The sequence below is a fragment of the Crocodylus siamensis genome, chromosome 1, assembly GCF_052110815.1.
Source record: "Crocodylus siamensis isolate JL-2025a chromosome 1, ASM5211081v1, whole genome shotgun sequence".
Taxonomy (NCBI): Eukaryota; Metazoa; Chordata; order Crocodylia; family Crocodylidae; genus Crocodylus; species Crocodylus siamensis.
In genome coordinates, this window is record NC_143395.1 from 102,380,837 (window position 1) to 102,406,953 (window position 26,117).

Below are 26,117 nucleotides of genomic sequence, written 5' to 3' on the forward strand. Positions count from 1 at the left end.
GTTCATAATCACTTTGTACTGTTTTTCCTCACATAAGTTTTATTTAATATTGGAAGTGCTGCAAAACTTTTACATATGTGGCAAAGAGCCAGCAATATATATGGGAGTGTTGTGAATGTTTAACTGTGGGGGAGGGAAGAAGAGGATCAGCACTGAGAAGAAATATGGTGAATAGATGGGATGATTGTGCTGTTTCAAACTAGCCATAGGAAGAGATTTAAAAGCCATTTAAAAATCAGTTGCATGCAATTTTCATTTCCTAAATTAGGTAAGATGGGGAAGAACAGAGGACAGAACCTATTGGAATTTGGAGTATGAATAAAACTACAAGTAAGGCAGATGTTGAAAGGGCAGCAGCAGGACCGGGCTGCAAAACCCCAAAGACCATGATGAATAGAATGTGACTTATGGCAGGGGAAAATAAAAGCCAGAAAAAAGGTCAATGAAGTCAAAGGTGATGTGTAAGTACAAGCTGTAATGCAAAAAACCCCCAGTGACATTAATAGCAGCTAGATTAGTAATTGCTCATCTCTGGACTTACAATGAAGTTGTTACTATGTGCAAGTATCAGATTTCATACACCTCCTGGTATCCCATTAGAGACTGCGGTCACTGTACTTTCCTGTTCTTGCCAAGAGGCAACACTGTGCAGTAACCACCAAAGAATGGCAAATATTCTATACTTGGTGATTTGTAATGTAAATGACATCCACACTCTGGAAACTACTCAACTATTTTTTAATTAAAAGTTTCAGAAGCTTTTAACAGATGATATCTGATTGCTAGAAAAATTATGTCAACAGATATTCACAAATGGTACTGCATACACTGAAGTGGTTCTCACTTGTAATCCTTTCTAGAATAGTGGGGATCCAAGACTGTCATTGTTTTTATTAGAATTTGCAAAACAATCTACATACACTTAATTCAGCTTGGTTTTGCAATGATTTGGGATTTTCTTCTTGCAGTTTTGAACACAAACTGGTGGGAGTGGAACAAACTCAAGATATCTATCTATTGATATAGATCTTTCTCTCTCTCTATACATATAGATATAGATTTCTATACATCTCTATGTATATATATTTTACAAGCTTCATCTAGAAATTTTCACTATGCTTTAAGAGCATTATCAACAGCTTAACATCATAAATAATGAAAACTCACATTCTAGTGTGTCAATTAACATGACTCAATATTTTTAAACAATTCTTCTACACAACTTAATAAACATTCAAATTAAGAGAAACACAAATGGAAGGACATTCTCTCAACTGATTTTTCTGTATTTTATTAAACAACAGAAAACAGAAAAATGAAGGAGCCCCCCTTTTCCTCCTCCTCCAGTTCAGGCAAACATTCAAAATCAAACGATTTTGTTTCCCTGTATGACAGTATGGGGCCCAGCCAGTAGTCTTTATTTAGATGAACTACTGAAATCAGCAGCAGTTCTGCTACACTACTAGGTAGCATCACAATTGGCTGTGGCCCCGTTTTGACTGTTTTAAGACCAAGTCTTAAAAATCTTAACACAGCCCTCTGCACTAGAGGGCTGCTCCCTGGGCCACCCCAACCCTTAGGGGAGGCTATTAATAGGCAAGGGAGAGGACAGATTGCCAAGGAAAAGAGCAGGCTGTCAACTGGCACCGCCACAGGAGGTTTCATCTCCAAGAGAACACTGCCCCACCCCATCCTACCAATCAGCTGACTGGTGGGACGGGAGGCCATTCACCCCTGGTGGCAACCCTCTCTGTTCCCACTCCAGGAGAATAGCTCCTGTTCCTAGCCAGGGGCTGGCCCAGAGCATTGCAGAGAGAGGTGGTGGCATTCTGTGGCTGCAGCAAGGATTCCTGAGCTCCTTGCAACCCCTACACGGCTGTCTCCTTTCCCCTGTCCTGTCCCTCCTGGACCGGTTTTAGCCACCATGCAGCTGTCTCCTGGCACCCCGCCCCACTGGTGCAACCAGAGGCATGCCAGGGGGACTATTCTACCACCCTAGCAATCATTCTGAAGCTGCCTGCTCTCTTCCAGGCCAACTGGCAAGTGGCCAGAGGCTATTCACCCAAGTGGCAACCCTCTTGGGGCTCCAAGGCAGCTCAACCCTGCCCGACTCCCTGACAGCTTGCTGTTGGGCAGGCTATCGAGAAGCCAGTGCTCAATTTTCCTTGTTTGCTCATCCAGTCCTATAAAACTAGTACCAGGTAATATTGAAAAAGGCCAGGGGAAGATCATAAATGATTTAGAAAAATAACATTTTCTGATTTTAAGCAAGTCTTTTAAAAATCTAAGTCGTAAAATAGCTTCCACCATTTAACTAGCTGTAGTCTCATCCTTTCTAATGGTGACAATTCCCTTAAATGTGAGACTTCACAAGGTGCAAAAAAGGCATTATTAGTCCAAACTGGAGGATTACATCTAAGATCCTTCCTCCTATTCCTCTTCTCCAACAATATATTTTGAAAGGATGAGAGGATAGGTATCAAAGCAACTGAAACATGGAAATAAAGCTCTGGTTTAGTTGCAAGATGAAAGAAGCATGTAAGGTACAAAAAGGGAAAAAAGATGATCCTAATTTACTGAAGAGATGTCAAAGTTTTGAAGATTTATCAAGAGATTAATGATGGCTAAAATGTCAGTGAAATTTACCTTACAGGCAAAGATGGCATGCTTATGTTATATTTTACTCTAAATATAAAGATTTTTATAAATGGTTTTAATAAAAGGTTTCTATAAAGATTCAGATTGTTAATGAATGATTCCCTCAATCCTAACAATAACAACAGAACATATCATCCAACATTTCACTTCATGCATCAGTCTAATCAGAACAGAATTTATAGCAAAGTTGCAACAGATTAAAACAAATTAATCTGTTTTAGAAGCTAGGCTTTTTAATCAAGACTTTGAATACAACTTATATTCCTAAAAAATAAGGAATCTAATGAAGTACCTAGCAATATAAACAGATATCAGTGCTTACCTTCTGATCTGAGTTCTCATAAAACAGCAAGCCAAAATAGTCCTTTTCCAATAAATTGAGATGTTCACACACCCTGTCAAATAGCACCTGACCCTTAGCTCGTTTCTGAAAAATAAAAAGCACTTTTAGTAAATGGTGGCTTTTTCAAAGCATTTAATTGCTGAAATGCAGTGCCATTCACTGTACATTATACAGATACTTTGAATCATAACTAAAACTGGATAACTATAAACAAAGCTTATACAATATTGAGAAAATTAAAATTCCTTAAGATTGTATTGCTCTATTATTTTTGGACTACTATAAACACTTGAAAGCATTTTTCTCTAAAAGTTTCATCCTAAAGCTTAGTAAAGAAGATTAAGAAAAACCTCACACAGAGAAATACTTCAATACAACTCACACTAGACAACCAGCAGAAAATGTTGAAAAATAAGGGCAAATATTAAAGGCACTTTATAAAATAGCATGGCCCCTGTAATAAAGATAGCACCCTTATTCTTCTACCACAAATGAAACTGCAAATTGTTAACATGTAAACATTCAAAATGAGAATAAGTTATTTTTGTACATTTTCAGTATTGTCAAAGGGATTCCGAACATGCAAAAATATTACCACTGGGTTAGTAGTTTGTTTACAAATCTTGCAGTGTTATCATGGCATCATACCAGCATACAAGTAAATCTAAAATGCATTTTTTACCCAATGCCAGCATTTTTATTCAGAGAAAGTTTGAGTTTTTCTTGGCAAATAAATGAGAACACTTTCGTTTCACTACATTATATTTAGTGAGGCAACACAGTTGTCAGATTGGTTTATCCATTAGCTTTTTTGACTTTTAAAAAAATACAGTAACCAAAGACTGTTTGACACTCAGCCAATATGTTGTAGATCCTTAACAGCAGACTTTCTGAAACAATTAATGGCCTCTGACAGATGTGGGGGAAAAAAACCAAACAAACGGTGCTTTACTTTCAGCTCAGCGCATCCCTGTGCTGAGTGCAGCACGTGCTCAGAAGAGGAGTTGCATCAATTTGACCTGGCTTGCCCAGCATCTGTATAGATTGTGTGCTTCAGTGAGGCTTTTTGGCGTTTTTATCTGACAGCTGATTGAATTCTTTCTCCACATCTGTCAACGACCAATATGCCTGCTAACTCCTGGCAGACTATGTTCCTAAGTTTAATACACACATTTTACTCAAAATCAAATTATTTCATTCTTTTTTACTGTAATATAACTAGCAGGATTTGTGCCCTGGGAGGGCAGAGGGTGCCAGGAGGAGCAGGAGAAGAAGTCTTGCCTGCTTCAGGGACTCAAAAAAGCTTATTTCTGGCTGTTGCTGCTATCTTAAGGTTTGCCTGCTCTAGCTGTTACTACTATAGTGATACCCTTTCCACCACCCTCCACCCTAAATTACACTACTGTCTTTGACAATGAAAAAAGGAATAGCAGCTAATTCAGACAGTAAATGCTCAAAATGGTTGTAATACACCTACTGTCATGGTGCAATACATTAGAAAATATAATGCACTGATAACAGCATTAATCACCAATCCATCTTCACTCCTTGTCAGGGATTATAGCACATTTCTGGTAGGTTTAACCACTAAGCATTACTGTTCTTTTTCCTGACATTTTTTTCTTCTTTCCCAAGTAGATTTTACCTTGCTGTTATAGGACAAATATACTGCTCTGGAGAAGCACTTAAGGGTGTGGACGTGCAAACAATTTCCCCATGATTTTACCACAAATTAGTTGCTCCACTGTAACTATCCATATGCCCACTACTCCTCAACAGCAAGGGTGTTAAACATATGGCCCATAGATTCTTGCTTTCTATCCCATGGGGCTCCCAGAGGGGCTGGGAATTTGGAAGTGGAGCTCACCATTGAAATCCCAGGTATTGAGCCACATGGGTCATGCACTGGTGGCAGGGAGTGAGCAACAGCTTCATTAACCCCCATGGCAGCCAAGGTCACTCACTCTGCTGTCTTGATTCTGCCCAGAAGGAACGGCACGTTTGACACCCTTACCCTGCAGTAAGTGGGAGCTCAAACAGAGCAACTGAGACCACTTACACCAAGAACTGTATGATTTTATTATAATGTGATCAAATCATAATCATAAGGCACAGCACAATGATGTAAGGGCTCAAAGGAAAGAAAAGAAGAAGAAGTTTAAAATGAATGAAGCTGCCATTTTTTCCAAGTTTGCTGGATATCTGCTTAGGAACAATTTTATGGGGAAAAATGCCTCGCTATAACCTCATCTCTGATTTACAAAATACTCTAATATAAAAAACAGGAAAAACAAATTTGCTGTGTATTTATATTATGCAAAGGATAATGCAACCAACCACCTTAGCTTTGACACAATTGCTTAGGTGCCAATTTAAAGTGACAAATAAGTACATTTAGATGGTAAACTCCAGAGTGCAGAGGCTCTCTTAATTGGTATGTGTAAAGTATTCAGCACAGCAAATCCTAATCTGAGACTAACACCAAGACAATGTTTGTTTTGCAGCCATAGTAAATATTACAGTCATGATTTAAACTTCAAATACACACATGATCAGTTAGGCTTCAGAAAGCACACACTGCTGTAACGCTTGAATCTGTTTACTTAGCTACAAGAAGTAAAGTCATTCCAACTGGAATAAATGTTACATACGCATTACTCGAGTCAAAAGTCATACCTTAATTTAATTTTGACCTATTAAATTTTCCACCAATTAATACTTTGTGTTGTTACTGTAATCAACATCAGGAGGAAATACAATTTTTTTAAGTATAGTAATTCTCTCTTATTAACCTTTAGTTATTTTTTAATCTGTACACTTGTCACTAGATATATACTCCTGTAGGCACTGCTTATTTATGACAAATACATAGTAGTATTTTCAACTAAAATGTCTACTTGATAAAACAGAGTATGCGAGCAAAATGTATTTTACATATTCTCACTCTCCATTCCTCTCCTCCATCCCAAAAAAGTTTTATGCACCCTAAAAAAAAATTTGCAACTACTCACAGTTCACCAATTTAAAGAATGGCATGCCTAAGTTTGTCAGGATAATTTGCCTATTGTTTTGTTTTCAGTTACTGCCATTCAATGTGGCCCTTTATTATTCACCACTATTACAATTAAAAAAAAACCTCTTCAGCAATTAGTTCTAAGTATATTCACGATTTTTCACCCATCACTGTTTATGAAGGGCATTTCAGCTGGTCTAAAAGTCCTGAACATGCTGCTAGTAGTGATTTGAGGAAAGGCAAAGATCATTCTGCAGAAAATCAACTTCTGGAACAATTCCATGATATGCTCAACCTACTGAATTTAATCATATTATGGCCTTTACTGTCTGTCACATCCTGTATAAATTTAGGGTACATTTTAGCATTCAACAGACACACTAAGCATCCTTACACATTCAGTGTGAGGGGATACCAAATATTATAATTTTACATTGCTTTGTGCACTTCTCCAATGTGTTACTTAGGAACCTTTCAATAGTGCATTAAGTACTACAAGGAAACTAGTCATTTATTTTCTCAACTCCCAGTACTTGGAAAAACTGGTTTCAAGTAGCACATTATTCTGGTCAGGTTTTTTTATTTATTTGAACATGCTAAGTATTTATATTGGGGAAGATCAGGTTGAAATTATCGCTTCTCGGCCTCTTGAAGGCTCAGATCAAGTGCTGTACTTGAAGTAAGGTGGTGAAGTTGGGATGGCATTTTAGTTCAGTAGGGACCTACCTTTTTGGTAGACATGACAAACTAGCCCTGCATCCTTCCCGAGTGCCACTTCAATCCCCTTGTGCAATCCGCTGCTTTGCTTTCCGCTCACTACCCTGTGCTCCCTCCTTGATCTGATGCTTTGCTTTCTGCTCCCTGCTTTATCTGCCACTGTGCTGTCCGTCCCCTGTCTAATCAGTTACTCACAGAAGCTGCTTGTGCTATAGGTTGGCTACCCCTGCTTTAGTTCCTGTGGAAATCTATAGGGATAGAGACAAAAGTTACACAAACTAGTAAAGTGATTAGAAACCGATTTAAACCTGTAAGAGGACAGAAGTTCAGTGGACATAAACCAGTTTCAAAATGGCTGAAACTAGTTAAGATAAACCTGGTTGAACGTACTATCAGAGTTAACTGATTTAGTTTAAACTGGTTTATGAAACTTCTGTCCCACACCCCTTCCTGGTTCAAGTTAAATCAGTCTCCCAGCAACCCAGAATGCTTTCCTGCCCTGGGCTCAGCTGTCTGCTCCAGAAAGGAGGGCTGGGCCCAACCCTCTGCTCTCTAACTGGGGCAGTGAGGGCTGGCTCACTGGCCAGCTTACTGGCTCCCCCCAGGCAAACACCGGCTAGGGCCTGGGGCCAGGGAGGGGGATTACATTCACTCCCCACCCCTTTCCCCCAGGTACAGAGCTGCCCTGCCCTGCTAAGACTTTGTGCTGGCTGCAACTACAAATCCCAAAGGCACCTGGAAGCAGAAAGAGAAAGTGAGGACCAACCCTGAGAGTCCTACTGCTCTGATTGTGGACTGCAAATCCCAGAGATTCAGGGGCAGCAAGAAGAGTAAGCAAACACACAGCCCAGGTTGCATTTATATCTCTTCAGTTTATTGATTTTTAGAGAAAGAACTCTTCTTGTTCAAGCTTTTATGAACCCAATGCCACTACCTTCCCCTCCCAGCACCCAGGCAGAGCATGCGTTGGGTCCTGGCCAAGCCCCCTTCACTCCAGCAGGGCTCTCTCTCTTCCCTCTCCTTCGGCACTGGTTGGCAGGCGTGTTCTAATGCCCCCCAGTTTCTGGCTTGAGCCACTGCAGATATGTGGCTGCATTTCGTGAATCAAAAGTGAATGTGTTTTCACTTGCTTATCAGTTCAATCTCTGCAAAGTGCTAAAGTGCAAAGACTGAACCAATTCAGCCTCAGGCTTTTTGACTGTCTGTACTTAGCCTAATAGTCTGAGTTGTTGTGAAATAAGCTTTGTTTTCTTCAGACTAATTTTACCTTTGCCACAGAAAGTTCCAGTATGCCCAAGAGGCAGAACTGTCACCTATAGTCCTCATCCCAGAGGTTTAACTGGTCATATCACAAACCCAAGTCACTGAGCATCATGAAGACTGTGTACTTGACTGTGGGGGAAGGGGGCACCAAGTTCCATAGAGAATAGGGATGAGGATGCCACATGCTGGAAAGCCTTACCTGCCTATATATGATACGAGACGAGGCACAGACTCCAGAGGCCACCATTCTCCTGCCCTCTCTAGATTGTTACCCTGATGTCCTGTTCACTCACTCCTAGTTACGCTACTGACTCCATGACCAAATATATCATGATGCTGCAGCTCTTTGGCATCCCTTCATCTACACAAGAAGATGGGTATTGCAGTCTATGATGCAGATGGCTTGCAGTGTCTCATGTGATTTGCATGATCTGTAGCAATGGTTACAAATGTATGTTACGGTTGGGTGGTTCAGGGGCTGCTTGCTTTCTATGGGCTGCTGGAGCCAATTTCTATTGCGGACTTTGATGCCCTAGTGGAGTGGAGTGACGCCACTTGTTATGATCATTTGCCAAGGTTTCCCATTGGTCAGGATCAGTTCTAAATGCCTCCATATCTCACGTGCATGTGTCTGTAGCAAAGCATGTGTCCTGTAGTTCCTGTTCCCTCCAATAGTTCCCCATATAGCATGTCCTTGAGTACACGTCCATCTTCCAAACTGCTCAGATGGCTTACCCAGTGCAGTCACCCACGTTTGAGTAGGGCTGTCATACTTGGTAAGTTTGCCCCTTGAAAAACCTCTGCGTTGGTAACTTCATTTTGCCATTTAATGTTGAGTATGTGGTGTAAACAGCACAGGTAGAAGCTGTTTAACCATTTTTCTTCATGTGCATAAGCTGTCCATGTTTCACCAACATACATAAGAGTGCTGAGTATGCAAGCCTTGTACACTAGCATTTTTGTCTTTTATGGTAAACTTTAAGTTCTTCCATGCTCTTTTAATTAGTCTGTTGCGAAGGTGGTGGCAGCCTTTCTGATGAGAACATTAAGTTCTTCATCCAGTGAGAGGCTGGTGGTCACTGAAGAACCTTGATAGCAGAACTTTTGGACAACTGCTAGCTGGTTCTCATTAAGGATGATAGATGGATTTTGTGCAACTTCCTGTTTTCTTTATGCTGATGGTAAGAGCAAATGCCTGCCAAGCTCTTGAGGACATCCATGAGTTCTTGTAGTAGGTCTTTATTGTGGGCTATAAGGGCAGCATCATTAGCAAATAGAAGCTCCCTGATGGGCACCTTTCTAACTTTAGTCTTTACCTTAAGTTGTGGCAAGTTGAAGAGTTTCCTGTCTGATCTTGTGTGGAGGTACATTCCACCTTCCCCGTCTTTAAATGTGCAATTCAGGAGTACCAAGAAGATTACAGACGGTGTGGGGGCAAGAACGCATCCTTGCTTCACTCTGCTTTTCCATTAAGAGATTCTATCAGTGCTACTAAAGCAAATTCCTTTCTATGTAACAAAAACAATTTTTAATAATTTAGTATTTATATAAATAGCTTCTCCAGTATCTTCTTGTGTAATTAAAAGAATCCAAGTTTTTATTTTAATTCACTTCAAGATTTCAGTCAGATATGAGAAAACTTAGAATTTTACTTGGCATCTCAAAAAAAGGTTCCTTTTGATTGCATGAAAGATTACAATCTTAGCAAATAATTACAATGATTCTAGTATATTTATCTCTCTCTCCTTCCCCTTCAAAGATTGGTGGCATAAACAAGGTACTTCCATATGCATTCATGGTTCATAATTAAAACCAGACCTATGATCTACTTTCTGGGTACTCAAGTTTTAGCACAGAATTTTTTGCACTGGAGACAGCAGTAGACAACAGACAAAACAAAGAGGTTCAGATCAGTTTGCTTACAACATATAATCAGGGTGAAGAGATTAGGCATGCAACTTGTGGAAATGCTCTTTCAAAAACTAAAATACAATCTGTTGCTAGCACCAATGAATGAGAAGCATGTAGCCTTCCAGCTTGAACTGAGTCCTACATGCCTGTTCTGCTATTTGTGGTATTTATCAATAGGGCCAGAACATGGCATTTTCAGAGGTCTGGCAGTTTAAAAGAATTTTTGCATTTGCTTATCCCACAGATTTCAGTAGACGCCATACACCATTGCAATTCCACTGAAACGCCATCAACTGCCTATGTGTAGGCCCTGGCAACACTAAAGTTATTGTGTTGAGCAGACAGTGAGAGAAAGCTCACAATATGCTAGGCTCCTTGAGCTATGTATTGCATGATAGTTCAGTTACACAGTACAAGTAACTAAGGTCAATAAAGGAAGGTAGGCACAAAATGAAACAAAACAAACAAACAAACAATAAATAAGCCCTTGTTTGTGCTGCCACAAAAGAAATGAAAGCTTGCATTCAGGACTGCATTGTTGAGTTGACATTAGGAGCTTTAACCTTGGCTAGGTTAAAATTTTTAAAAAGCCACATTTTCAAAAGTGGCTTAGATGCTTAAGGGATTGCTCAAGGAAGGCCTATGGACTTTTCGAACCCAAGTCCCTTTTGAAAAATTTACTTTACTTTAAAAAAAGACCAAAAAATATATTCCTTTAAAAAGAAATATATGTTCCTCCCACCATCTATTTAATTTACCTAGCTTGGCTTCAAAATTACAGGGGAAATAAATAAATAAATAATCAAGTGCACTCTTCTAAATTTCATCCACAATAACATGTACAATACATTATGACAAGCACATTCAGGGAAGAGATACAGAGCTCATGTGAAATTTATGAAGTCGGAGGGGTGGAAGGGGGCTTTATAAAAACATACAAAGCTTTTCCCCCAGATCAGCCTTTATATCACTGATTCTGATTACATGCAGCATATTTCTGTCAAACTATGCATCAAGAAAACCCCCCTGGGTCACTTCAGAAAGAATACATGCTATGGTTACTTAAATCTCTAGAGTCACTTTCTAACAGTAAAACTTTTTTCACGCCAGGGTCAAATAGAAAGCGTTACTATATGCTAATTTGACTAAAAACTATAAAATGCATAGAAACTTATTATTTGCCCAGAGGTGCTCTAGAGACTTTAAAAATATTCTCCTATTCTATTATTATTATTTTAAATTTGGAGAAAGTCTCCAAGAAGAGTAAGCCTTTTGTACCCAAGACTTCTAAAAATTTATAAGCAAACATTCCCATATTTGTCAGTAAATCATGGTTTTTCCAGTAACAGGAACTTAAAATTACTGCACAACTGTTAAACATACTGGCAAAATCTACTGATCTGTTGAAGATTTTCCCACAATTCTTGGTACTTTTAAATGCATTTAAGAGACCAAAAAAAGATGACATATCTTTCAAAGGAAGAAGGAAAAATTGATCAAATCAGTCAAAATCCCTCTGAGAAACAAAAATTACACAAAAAAAGAATATGCTTTAAAGCTTGCTGTTTACATACAGAAGATTCTCTTGCTCATGTAAAAAACATAAGGATCATCCAGCAGTAATTTTTTTCTTATACTTTACATTTTAAAAGACTCTTACCTCATTAAAGGAATCTTAATATTTCATATTATCATTTAAAAAGCCTATGTTAAAAATTCAAGCTTGGAAGTCAAGTACACAGAAGTTAGAGAATGACAGACAAGGAGGCCTGTGCAATCCCTTGTGTTTATGCATTATTACAGTCTTAAATTACATTATTGGTCAGTATTTTTTCCTACTTAATCTCTGCCCTTCAGTGTACAGATGGAGCATGTTCCAAGTCCGCATCAGGGCTGTTTATGAAAGGAGGCCCTTTGTGGGATCTATGCTTTATTTGTTACAAAAGTTAAGTGTTGAATGAAGAGGCAGAGAACTTCAGAAAGACCGTTTCAGGGTGAAAGCTACTGAATGTTAGATTCTGTTCCTGCCTTCCTTGCAGAACTGCCCCGTGATTCTGGCAAGCGCACACAACCAAAATATTCACAGCTGGCCACCTGTTGTGTACGCTTCACTAAAGTGCCCAATTTGACTCCTGGGGCCAAATACGAGATCTGAGTGCAACTGAAATCCATGCGGGTTGTGCTTTGAGCATACTACACAATATAAGAATGGTAAGCATTCAAGAAAATCAGGATTCAAGTTGGGTATAAAAATTACTGGACACTGAACAGTTTAGGCTTTAACCCATTTCTTGGTTTTCTTGCTGTAAGGCAGGGATGATAAACCCCATCTATTTCGCATAAGGGTGTGAGGATGAATTCAACAATGCTTATGTAAAGCTTGGATTCTATGGTACATTTCCAGGAGGAAATTAGTAATAATAGCCTTGTATTCAACTATCTGAAGGCTGTCTGGTAAACTAAGCTTTGATTACATATTGAATGAGGAGATTAAAAAAAATGCTACTGGAACCTAGTATGTTTTTATTTCTTTCTTTTACAGGAACAACAGAAAGCACATCTGGCACAAGGGCAACTACCCTATCAACTTCAAGTCCCTGTTCTCAATTATAGATGAACTACAGCTTTCAACAAAATTCATTACCATGGACAAAACAACACTTTCCGCCTCATCTTGGTCTCAGAAGAAATAAGTCACCCAGGGACAGATGCACGGAATAGAAAATTTCAGCACAAATGAGTTTTATAATGAGATGTCTTGGACATAATTAACTATAGGGGCTGCCACCTGCACTGCCTGTAAATATACATGGGAAGAGGTTACAATTAAAACCTGCAAACCTTTACTCACAGGAGTAGCCTCATTTTATCCAAGCAGCCCTTTTAGCTTTAAGGGGATGCCTGATATAAAAAAACATGTGCTTTACTGGGACCAGTTTTTTTAAAGGGTGCCAAGTATAACATTTCCATTTCAGAAAACAAGTGGTAACTGAACATAGCAGTTGCATCAAACCCCTGGTTGTTCAAGACAGAAATTAAGATGTGCAAGATACCCAGTCTGAGGAACCAGTGTTATCAACTTCTTAAACTGAACACAAACAAATAATTCTATGGCATATATACTAGAGAGTAATTACATGCATTAACTTTTTTTTAATGAAAAAGAAAGCTCCCTGTTATTTTAAGCAAACACTTTTTCTTTAAAAGATTTTCAATTAATAGCTATTAAAAAAAACCCCCAAAACAAAACAACCCACTAGAAACTAGGGTAAGAGTGTGCAGGTCATGTGATGTTGTCATCAATAAAACCTCTAACTGATCTATTAAGCTATGTCTTAGTGGCTTCACCAATTCTTTTCCTTCAAGTTTGGTGGGGTATATTTTAACTTTTATGCTGAGTTCAATTCAGAGATTTGTTTTTAAACTGTAAATCTAGAATTTTAAAAAATTTAGATCTTCCTAGGAGAAAAGAAAGACATTTCAATTAATCTTCACAAACTGTAAGTAACCACAGAACTCTTGTGTCAACTCCGATATATTTCAGTTATTCATACGTGCATAAACTATGGTCACGTGGACTCTTTTAAATGCCTTTTGTCATGAAAATTTAATTAGAACAGTGCCCCAGAGTAGGAAAAAAATCCCAACATAATCTTCATTTGCTTTACACTCACAGCGAACAGACAGCCAGTACTTTCTATCATATAGAAATTACCCTCCCCTCTACTAGAGCATAGACAAATTACACTTTAAGTAAATACAGATTCCTTAATGGCTTGTTATTCCAACACGGCTTTGCGTTCTCCTGCTTTAGAAAATACAGTACAAAAAAAAGCAACTCTCTATTCACAATGAAAGAATGACAGCTAGGACCTTTTAATAAAGGGACACAACTCATTTATGAGGAAAGGTGTTTGTCAAAACAACATCCCTTTTCCTTGCTTCAAAATAGTTTCAAACCAGGTTCCTATAAACTATCAAATATATGAGTATCCCAACACGCTCCTTACTATCTAACATATCAGTATTTCTTCCAGCACTCTCCTTGGGTTTTTTTTCCTGCATGGAGTCACTTCTTTGGTATTTTTTTCAGCCTGCTTCTGCTTTCCCTGAGGAAGGGCATCTGATGTCTTAAAACTTGTGCAAAAGTTCTCCCCACTATGCAGCTGGTCCAATAAAAGGTACCATAAAAAAATCTTTGCCTCTCAAAAATTCCTGGGTCACCACAGCTACAGCAACACTCCAACTCTACAACAACATTTTCCTCCATTTATATACGTGTCCATTCACATCGCCTAAGTGTTGGACTACTGAATCATGAAACTAAGCTGTTCCTTTCTTTACCTGAAGAGCTTTTTATTATTTTGCCATTATTCATGACATCTCATATTACAAGCAAAAAATAGATACTAAAAATCTTAGTTTACATAAATGTTTTTATTGTCTGTTTAGTTTACAGTATTAGAACTTTAAAATGGTCATAGAACGTGTTTTAAGTACATTTATATGAACAACACATAGTTCAGTAACCCAGAAGGTTTATTTTCAGTCAATTTCTCCCAAAAGTTCAACAGCTGGCATGAGGAAAACAATTCTGCTGCTGTGAGGCATCTGAAGATACATGGACATTGTCAGCAATGACAGTTATAGAAATAGAGATTTTAGATTAGCACTACAAAACACATTTTAACATTTTCTCTGCACACATTTTAGCTATTTTAGTGCTAATCTAAAATATAACCTATTTTGCCAAGGTCAACACATGAAAGTATGTAAAAACTGCCTTCCCTAACATTCTCAAATGCTGCAATCACTTCCAATTTTCCTGATATTCACAATCTGTGAGTATCTCCTACCTGCTTTCTCCATACAGTTTCCCTGTGCATATATTCTTCTCTATCCTGTAATTTGAAGTTTCTTTACTGCACTGAATTCAACTCGACGCCATATGCTACTCTGACTACCTGTGCACCAGAGATGTGGGTTTTCTAGAAAATTTTGAATTGGAAAATTTTCCAATGCCCTAATAGAGCGTGATCTGATTTAGCATGTTTATTTGACTTATATTTAGTAAACAACACTAAAAAAGTACCCCAATGTTAATTTTGTATCCCAATAGCCATAAGTATTTGAACTGGAATACTGGATTATGAAAAATAAATAAATACAGCACACAATGTGGTTTAAATGTCATATTCAAACAAATTCAAAGCTTTAGGTGGAAAGAAATTATTTTTATTAGAATACTTGTAAAAATGTAAAGACTACACAATAGCATGTACTTCCCTCACATTGTCTGTTTAAATTTAAGGAAAGAAATAAAGGCACTGAAAATCACTGACACACTAATTTTAGCACACCCAAAGAACTGTGCATGATGTGCCATGGTTGTCCACTCATTTACTTCAACAGAGTTTAACTCTCTTCCACTGAGGTCACTGCAGCACCTCCAGTTTCACTGTCACTATCTGTAGAATCACTTGCACCACTTATTAGTTCCATTTCAGAATCAGATTGAGGCAAATCTGATTCAGAACTACTTGAACCGCATTTGCTTTCACTAAAGAATGGTTTTACCAATGAGTCTAGGGGCAAGGGCAACTTGTCATCATACTGCATCTTCTTCACTTATTGTGCTTCTGACTGATTCTCCAGAAGCAAAGAGATTTTGAGAAATACAAACAAGTTTAGCGGTGCATTCATTTGTCAATCTGTTCCTCTTTTTGGTCTTGGTTGAGCTGAAAGCCTTCCAGCTCCATGCACAGAAGCTGCTGTTGGTTTAATGCTTAGGATCCTTAGAGCAATCCTAGACAACAGTATCCCTTTCACCATGTGAGAGGAGACATATTCTCTACTGCCCACCAAATGATGTCTTTGCTCCAAAGTTTTTCTTTTGTGTAGTATTCAGCAACATCTGTCATCACAGCTATTTCGTCAATGTTGGGGATGTTCTTAGTTACTTCCGTAATTCTATTGGGAGCAGTGGATAATTCATCTTCTGATAAATGTTGTCCTCTGTGTTGAGGATCCAAAAGGTTTGCTGATGAATTAACTGGATGCAAGCAAAACTCAGATCTCTTAGCATACATTTGTTTTAGTACTACTACAGCTACTTTTTTGGATACAGATGGAGGCAAAAAGCTCAATTAGATTTTCATTCAGTTGTCCGAATATCTCTGGAATATTTGAAAGGCTTGGTGCATCTCCTTCATGTTTCTTGATAGCCACTGAAAACTGGTAGTAGCAAACTGAATGCTCCTGGAACTCGAACCCAGAACACATCGTTGTCGAGAATCTGTTTCCAAATATTCACGGGAATAATCTGGGATACTGCATCATCTATTGAAGCACAGTGCAAACATTTCTTGGTGTGCAGCAGACTATGTAAACATTTTGTACCCGAGTCCCATCTAGTTTCTCCTGGCAATAAAAGTGCACTTTCCTTTCCCTGCTTCTCTTTCTGTAATTTCTTCAAAGTGATTAGCAACATGATGATTGTTGCATATCTTCACAATTGCCTTGAAGTTGGTCAATACTGTCTTCATAGTATTCACATTTACTATGTCCTTTGCCTGAAGATTCAACCACGAGCAGGACAGTCAAATACTATTAAATGAGAATACTTTGCCTTTAATATTTGCCATGCAGTTTTCATGTTACTCATATTATCAGTTACAAGGGCTTGTACCCTGGAAGGGCTTGCACTTTCAATCACTTCACTCAGTAATTTGGCTATGTAGTCACCTGTATGATGAGAAGATTTGGTAGCAACTGCTTTCAGGAATATTGGTTCAGGTGTTGCTAACGTAATGTTCAATAAAGGATTTCCTTGTATACCAGTCCATCCATCTGACATCAGCATCAGTGATTCTGCTTGACCAAACCTTTGACTAACCATTGTTTGAATTTTGTCATACTCTCTAAGAGAGAATGTGATAAGCAATAACGTGATGGTAACATATATGATGGGTGAATTAGTTTGTAATGTTCCTTCCAGTATTGATTTTCACTAATGGAAAGAGGTGTACCACTTGCAAATATAGCTCGAGCTAATGTCTCATCTGCTTTTTTCTGATCTTCTTTTGACATTTGTCCAAAAAGCTTGATAAAAAGCTTGACTGTCTTGAACAGCTACTCATGATGGATTGCATATCTGGTGACAGCAATCTTGAAAGTGAGGATCCTGTTTATTCACCCTCCCACAATATTTACATCTACCAACTTTCTTCCTTCCTTCAGTGGCTTGCACTTCACTATAATGAAGCAGCACATTAGGTTTTTTTTCTGATTAGGCATTATTATGACTACTTTAAAGCAAAAAGCAGTAAAGAACTAACAGATCTTATGCAAACACTTCCAACTTCCCCAACTCAAGAAAAGAAATGAGACACTGCTCTGTGTGTTTGCTGAACTAAAAGTGAAACAAAAAATAATCACAGTTTTAGTTTGGGTTTTGCTTTCACTTCCAGTCTGAGATGAAATAAGAATTTTAGCTTTGGTTTGATTTGACCTGCACAGCCAATTAGGTGAATTCATAACTTGATTTTTGGTCTGGATTATTATGTGAATAATAATTTACCCTCCTGTTTACAAATCAACAAACATATATGTACTCTCTCACACACTTCCAAGGGATAATCACCTGAAAAACATTAATTACAACTTTGAAACTGCCAAGTTTGACTAATATTGGATTGGTATCCATTCATTGTAACCAATGAATTTTATTTCATTCCAATTTAATCGCTGTAGAGAACAGTTAATTTTTTGAAATGGAAAATTTCCCATGGAAAAATAAAGAACTGGAAAAATTTTCCACCCCACATCTCTGCTATGTACAAAAGTTAAATCAGCTCTCAAGGACCTCAAAAAAGAAACTGAGACACTGATGTGAGAAGTGATCACAAAAGCAAAAGGAGGCATAGCCCAGCCCTAGGGTAGGAAGGGGGCATAGCCTGGCCCTGAACCAGTTGCGCAGGGAGGAGGAGTGTGGCCTGGCCCCAACTTGGCCAAATGGGAGAGAAAGGGGCATGCCCTGCAGGGGGATGGGGATGTGGCCCAGCCCCAGCTTGACCAGGTGAAGGGAAAGGGGCATGGTCTGGACCCACAGAAGGCATGGAGGGAAAAGGGGACATGAGCTGGCCCCAAATCAGCTGCACAGAGGGAAAGGGACATGGCCGGGCCTTGATCGGGGGGGGGGGGCGGTCATGACCCAGCTGCGACCAATTATGCAGGGCTTGGGATACTGGCGGGGGGGGTGGGGGCGGCAGTATTAATTGCACTATTCTTCCACCGCCAAAATTTCCCAACCCATCAGGTACCCTGCAGGCAGGGTGCCAAGGCTCCATAGGCCATATCTGGCCCACGAGCTGGAGATAGACCTGAAGAAATACTGATAGTTGGTGTTGGGAAGACCATCATTTAAGTCACTAAATCTTTCAACAAATCTGAGACTAGGAAAAGCCTCCAAAACAATGGAAAACTGGCATAATTCAAACACCAAAACAAAGTTAACCTAATCAAGGTAAAGTATTACACTCCTTTCAATGACTGGCAGTGTATTTGGTAGTATCAGCTTAAGCACAATAAAGCAAAGAGCTGAGAGCAAAGAAATAAAAAAGAAAGAGCATGATCTTTTGATCTTCTGAACTCCAATTCAGAAGATCACAGCAACAAGATTTCCAATTTAATCCTCATCACTGTAGAGAACATCAACAGCAAATACTACTCTAACGTCATAAGTTACACAAAAGTATCTGACAGTCCCCATCACAATTTACTCTGAAGCATGTTGAGATTTATATTGGCATGACAAAAAATTATCATATCAAGACTTTGTATCAAAGTGCTGCTTGCACACTTCACAGAACATAGATTTGAGTGAACATTTTAAAATAGATAAACTGGTATCAAACAAGGATAAACTCTCTTCATTTTTCATCTTTTGTAATGCTTTTGACTATTATGAAAACTGCAAACTGATACATACACAGATGTTTAATAAAAGCATACTGAAAGAGTAAGATTTTACTGGCAACATAGCTCTTCCATGTTGGTTTAACTATCACTTAAAAGCAAAAACCAAAAAAAGACCGTGTGACTTGACAAAAACAGAATCACTATTTAAGGAAAAAAATAGTGAAATTCCCAATAGCTCCCAACTCAAGTGTTGAAGGCAAAAGAATTAAGGGTGAGTCAAGCAAAACTTGCCAGATATGTGTAAAGCAACAGGGATATCCAGAAGAATATAATAGTACAAATCAACAGGAGTGCAGCTGTATTCACCAGCTTAAACAAGATTTGGTGACTAAATATCTATAACTTGAAGACCAACGTGACAGTATTGTCACAGGGCACTAAGATGTGCCTGCTCCTTGAAGGACAGAAGCAGCCTGGTCACAGGCTAATTAGGTAATGAGCTAGCACCTGCAGGTAGTCAGCTGCCCAGAAGGAGGCAGAGCCCTGGATACATATAAGCCCAAGGCTAGGGCTGGCAGGGGTTAGTTCTCTGGCAACTACCAGGGGAAGGAGCTCCTGCATGACAGAACTACCCAGAGACAGGTGGTTTACTGCTCATGTAGGTAGCAAAGCAGACAAGAACCAAGAGCCCACAAGGTACCCAGGGCTAGAAGGCACACTGTCCTAGGGGGGAAAGTTTGTCCTCTTAAAGGGGCAGAGAGCCTTCTCCATTGTTACTGGTACATTATAGCCCACCAATCATATTTGTGTTGTTTGCACCAGTGGTTTGGGATGAGGCTGTAAAGAGAGGTATGGAGGCCTCATCAGTGCCTAGAGGGGACACGTGATTGGCTAGAGCCCTGCCAGCAACCAGCACTGTAGAGGCAAACCAGACAGGGGTTAGAGGCCTGGTGACCTCAAAGCCAGGTCCAACACAGTGGGCCTCAGCTAGAAGGCCTACCTAGATTAAAGGTGAGGAGGCCAAGCAGGCAAAGGCTCCAACAGAGGTAACAATATCCATGTAACACCCACGAGGTATGAGGCATAGTAAAGGGAAGTTTTGGAGGCATGCAATTCGCCCATAAGGCTCAAGGTGCCCCATTTAGCACAGTACTGGAGAGATCTGGTGAAGACTCAAGGACAAATGAGTTCTTGTAAGGTTCATCAGACCAGAGCCACATGAAGGCCTGTGGTCAGCATCCTGATTTATTGTTGCTAGCAAGACATGGCAAGAGAGACAAGACAGTGCCCTTGGGGCAGAGCTGGAAGTCACAGGTGCACCAGGGGCATAATGGCCACCACTGGGGACCCTACCCCGTGACAAATATTCAACTCAAAATGTTATTCTCACCTTAATGCTTTAATATGAAGCACAGAAATCCACTGACTCTACTGATAGGTATTTCAACGTCTTCAAAATCTCAAAAAAATCTTGCTATTAAATGAGACATACACAACAAATACTGAGATGCATCAAAGAGTACAGCTACTTCATATTTACAATGAAATCCATAAAGAAAGATGGGATATCTGTGGTATGTTATAAAGGAACCCAAAACCATCTTCCATTGCACAACAGGACTTAGAGGGGGGAACCTACAGGACATGATAATACAGAAGACATGTAAAGAGCAAGGCTGGATACGCAAATCTGAAAAAAAGCCAACCAAACCACATGTTCAGGACCTAGAGGAACATCTGATGATGCAGGGAAGATTAACTTTCCAAACTGTAAATAACAGCCATTACATAATTTAGTTTCTTAATTTACACACTTAGACGTGTCACTTCTTTATAGTCTTTGCTAGACATAACTTTAAAAGGAAACTTGCTGACCTCAATTCAAAGGGGAAAACAAAGGAACCAACATACTTTTAGAAACTGGATCTGAGATGTAATCTGTACCCAACTATGCTACATTACTTACTACTTAACAACAGCATCTAAAGATGCTAACAGATGACATGACAATATTTGAGATGCAAAGTACATAGCCAGTCTTTAGAAAGAGACAAATATTTTAAGACCAAACAGTATTTTAAATAAGCTCTCAAGGTCATACTAAGGATTGCAGTCAAACACCTAGATATATCACAAAACTCTATATTTCAGTCAAATGTTTCCTTGTGTGATTCTTTCCATCCCCCCGCCCAACATTGGTATTCTCCTGAGGATAAGGAAAAGAAAAAAGGGCAACTTCTATAACAAATAATTTAAAACAGGGTTGGGCAATTATTTTGGGTGGAAGGCCACTTAATGAAGTTTGGTGAGCTGTCAAGGGACACATGGGTAGCCCTGCCCCCTGGTTGCCATCTTAAGACTGGAAGTCCCACCCCTATCCCTTGACTTTTGCCACTAGAAGTCCCTCCCTTTGCCCTCTAGAAACGCTCATTTTGGGAGGATAGTGTTGCCGTCTTAGAACTAAAAAAACCCAACTCAAACATTAAAAGTCAAACACCTAATATAACATATTTTAATTTTATTACATGATTTGTATTTGTGTACTGTATACAGAGGTAATTGCATAAACTCAGAAATAAATTCTTAGTCTTTTATATTATGTAAGGGGTGCGGTTGTGGTGAAGAAGCATGTATGTGGTGGGGGGTATGGTGGAGGGTGTGTGTGAGCATGGGAGGTGTGGGGGAATTTGAAGGGGTGTGGCTGAGTGTGGGGGGCACAGGGTATGTTGGGGGAGTTGTGTGGTGCTTGTGGGGTGTGGGTGTGTGGCTCTGGAACACATTGTTCTCTCCTTCAGTCAATGCAGGTGACACTGAGGAGGGTGGCATATGTGGGGTGTGATGGAGGGTAGGAGGGGTATGGTGCACAGCAGCAGGTGGGGGCACTGGTGCTTGGGTCTGGCCAGCATAGCATGTCGCAGGGAGAAGCACAGCCCCCACCTGGCCAGCTACTTATCTCTATAGCCAGCTGCCTTCCCTGCCCCAGCTGGCTCCATGATACAGCCTGCTTGGTGGGGGCTGTGCTCCTCATCACGATGTCCAGCACTGGCTGGAGCCAGGAACCAGTGCCGAGGACACGCACCCCCTGTGCTTTTGCAGCTAGCCCCACTGCCTGCCAGGGCTGTGTGCCATGGGGGCAGTGCAGGAGGGGTCCCCACACCCCCAATCCTCCCTCACACACAAGCCCCGCCCAGCCAAGCTCTGCACTACCCCCACCCCTGGGCATGGGCTCTGTACTGCTGTCAGCCCCAGCCCATGCTCTGTACTCAAGCCCAGCTGCAGCCCCACCCCTACTTCCCTACCTGCTGCCTGGAGGGAGTAAGATGCTAGGGAAGCCTGCAGGAACAGCTTTGGCTGATGCTAGCAGGACCAGGTTCTTCCACTCACAAGGGTGGGAGTGAGACATAATAGGGCATGTTGCAGGATGATGATGCCTCGCTCCCACCCTCATGGGTCACAATTTGTTGGGGGGGGCGCTGCAGGCCAGATGAAAGTGCCTGGCGGGCCATATTTGGTCTGCAGGCCACATTTTACCCACCCCTGCCTTAATGAATGCAAACCATCAACTTCTATTTTTATATCCATGACGTAGAAAATGATAAAATCCTTGGATAAATTTGAGATCAAATGATAATTTATACCTTTTCGCTGCCCAGAAGATTGGGTTTTTAAAGTATACAAGAATGCACAGTGGAACAATTAGGACAGTAAACTAGATTAAATCAACTGCCTCTGAAATATGTGCCAATGCAGTTCTCAGGTACACTATCTAGCATCTGTGCATCACATGCAAATGTGCCTATCCAGTCAATTAAAAAAAGCTTTGATTCAACAGCAATCACTAGTATAAGACACTGTCTACATTCCAAGTAACACTTGTTTAACTTAAATCTTTTTCATTTCATTCTCAATCCCTATGCAACACTCATTTAGATTTAAGAGCGGCAGAGTTTAGTTTAAATGTGTCACTGTCCTTATGATACATCGCTTATAGTCAAGAATGACACCACAAAGAGGAGGTGATCAAGTCAAGCAGAATGGGTGCAAAGATGGCTGCGTAGGCCTCTAAGCAATAAGCATTTTGTCACAAATATGGTATGCAAATTGGTCTACTAACAAAATATCCATTACCTTGAACATCTCCTAACCAAGGGAATGCTGTTGCTGTTCAACATGATGGAAGGTATGAATCCTTTCTCTGTTCCGTTGATGCCTATTTATGGCAAGGAGTTTAAAAAAAAAGATGTTTTCCAGTAGTTGGCACTTGATGGAATGCACCTTTAGCACATCCAGGGAAACCATATTTCCTCTTCCCATCTCCAATTAGCCATACAGGAGCTATTTGGGCCCTTGCGTATTGTCCAAGTGAGCAATCTCTCTAGCCCTTTGTACCTGGGTCTTCATTACTAATACCATAATGGACTTGTATTCAACACACTGACGAATCGTACACTCCAGGAAGCTTATTATACCACCTCAGTCAAAACACAGGAGGAAGGAGCTTTTGGCAAACTTCCTCAGGTTGTTGATTGGTATGCCTTCTGTACAGTTTTCAAGACAAATATCCATGTGGCAACATGGTAAGACAAAAGCCTTGTACAGCTTTAATTTGGCAGAGAACTTGCATCTACGCTAACTCCAGACTCACTTTGCAAGGTTGCCAAAAGCTGCACTAGCCTTCTGAACGCAAAAGACTAATTTCCCCATTAGTACTTGTATACTTGTCCAAAATGCTTCCAAAATGAATGACCAGATGTTCATTTCCATCAACTCATATGGAAAAGGCAATATATTCTCTTCCACAGGTGGCTGTAATGCAATTGCAGTTTTCCTCAAATGGTCTGTTAAGAGGCCATGCAATGGTCTAACAGCAGAAGATCCTCCCTGGAGTGGGCCACCTACTAAAAGTCATCAGCATAAAGGTGTTCCTGTGTAGTTAATCTGGCTACTTTAAGATTCCCGGATTACAAACTGGGACTAAATAGCCCTCTTACAGTTTGGAAGCAAATCCTAATTCCCATGTTAATGCTGCAGATAATCTGATCCAGCACAGCTGCATATAACCACACAAACAAACTGATGCGACTCAGGGCCAATTCTAAGATGAATCAAAATATGAGTGGTTTTAATGAAATATGATCCTTTGCACAGCCTTTTGCTGTGGTTTAAGTAAGTATGTTTGTAATCACATCTGAAATTAGACCATTGCATTTTTGTTTAGACAGCTCTTAGATTCATGATATCCAAAACTGCTTTTCCCAGCAGCTGGTTCATGAATGAACTCCCTAATTGAAAAAGATCAGAAAAATCTTAAAATGGTAAAACTTATGACCTATAAATGTAACATAATACAACAGTTTAGCTATCTCAGAAGCTCATACAAGTAACATTGAACTGGATCTTCTATTTTAGGACACAGAATGAAAACTTGTCAGCAGATTAATTTGTCAGTCAAAATGTTCAAAGCATTTTACTTTAATTCTATATATTCTTGTTGCTTAGAATTAATGTGGTTTACAAAAAAAGTACAAGCAACTTCAAAGGTTCCTAAGAATTTCAGAGCTTTTTTTTTTAAATAAGAAAAAAATCATATGAAACAAACTAAAATTATAAACCATCAGAAAAATCAGACATATGAATGAGTTAAAGTATTTTACTTTCTCCTGCACTGGTTGAATAGATGAATCCACAAACATTTTCAGAACTAAAATTAAGCTCTCAAAGCAAAAGGGAACAAAAGCAGGATACAATTCTGCTAACTAACACATCTGGATGACTGCCTAGAGATCAGTTTCTGGCTTACTGCTGAAGTTTGCTTCCTGGGTATACAATCTACAGCCAGAATGCAATTCTATTGCCTTTAAAGAAGAAAAGGGAGACCAAAAGAAAAAAAGAAAAGACACAGAAGAAAAAAAGAAAAATAACCAAGAATGAAAATTGCTGTGGGGGGGAGGGAAATCAATGAGACTGAAATAGAGCATTGAAATGTTTTCTTGCTGTACACCAGCAGTGGAACATGTGCCAGACCAAGATGAACAATTAAAGAAAACTGGTTTCAAAACTTGTAATAAGATTTTTTCTTTGAAGCGTCTTTTTCATTCCCTTTGGTTACTCTGTCTTTAATTAAGAGCTGGCCAAGAGAGAAATGATCTAGATTGTGGATGTGCATGTAGGGGGCAGAAAAGATCTACTCTGTTCTACTGCAACAAAAGTTCAGACACCAGGACTGAACTGAGTTAGATCTGGATCATTCTTGCCAGTATAAAAAGTCTTTAAAAAAAAGTTATCTTCTGCAGGGCTTATTAACATAGTGAAAACTAGATGAAACAGCTGTAATGCCATTTCTACTCTTTCTGTGGATCTTAGACAAAGGGTGGATCAAGGGTGGGGTGCAAACTGGTGCATTTAATCCCACTTCAATACCTGGCTGACACAAAGTTTAAAAACAAGTGCCTGGCAGTGGCATTTGTCACTTGATTTCATTGTTCATTATAAAATCTACCTGGATCCCTTCTAAACACTTCATTCCACAAGTGTTAATGACCCTCTCATTATTAATGTTCTTGAAGTTTTGCCAGTTGAATTATACTTTGTACTGCAATTCTGATGTTTATTAGCTGCTACTAGTAATGAAACACTTATTTCACAGCCTGGCAGACTGCTTTCAACTCATTTCAATGAAGTTATATTTATTTTTGCTTCATGTAAACTGAATAATACAGCCCTAGGCCCCTAGTATATTAGTAAAGCTTCTAGCTTATTTTTAACTGGACAAAAATATGTGTTATTTTTATATGTGATGATGCATGTCACTAGCTACACTTCCCCTTTTCAAAATTCTATCTGTTGATGCCTTAAACTAAAACAATCAACAACTTAATGAAACGAAAATGCAAATTTCTTATGTTAGAGATTTTCTTACTTCCTTTGATGAGTCAAAGGCTATGGAAACAAGTCAAGTCTTCAGCCTTATGACCTAATCTACACATGCACCAGAAACGTATGAAACATTCTTAGTTTGGAAATAAAGCACCTGAAAACAAAAGGAGCTATGCTAAATATTTTTACTTTATCCAGGAATGTCACCAGATTATATATCTTGAAAAGATTTTATGAACTAGAGTTTTATACAATATATGTACTTTGAGTGACTGAAAAACTTGTGTGCAAATGTAGGAAAGTTTTTGAATCTGAGAAGAATATCTAAGAATATTCTTTAATCATTTAAGATGGTTCCTATAAGATATCTTGTGATATTTAAAAAAAAAAAAAAAAGAGAGAGAGAACGATCACGAA

The 26,117-nt window shown here is 39.3% G+C and overlaps 1 protein-coding gene across 13 annotated transcripts in view; it reads right to left on the reverse strand.

Moving 5' to 3' along the window:
• The window catches only part of EPB41L2 (erythrocyte membrane protein band 4.1 like 2), a 226,742-nt gene that overhangs the window by 83,153 nt on the left and 117,472 nt on the right, over window positions 1-26,117 (reverse strand). For all 13 annotated transcript variants that reach the window (XM_090039111.1, XM_090039110.1, XM_090039105.1 and 10 more), the window contains one exon: window positions 2,981-3,085. In XM_090039111.1, coding sequence (XP_089895237.1) covers window positions 2,981-3,085 — 105 coding nt within the window. The remainder of the gene's footprint in view (window positions 1-2,980; window positions 3,086-26,117) is intronic.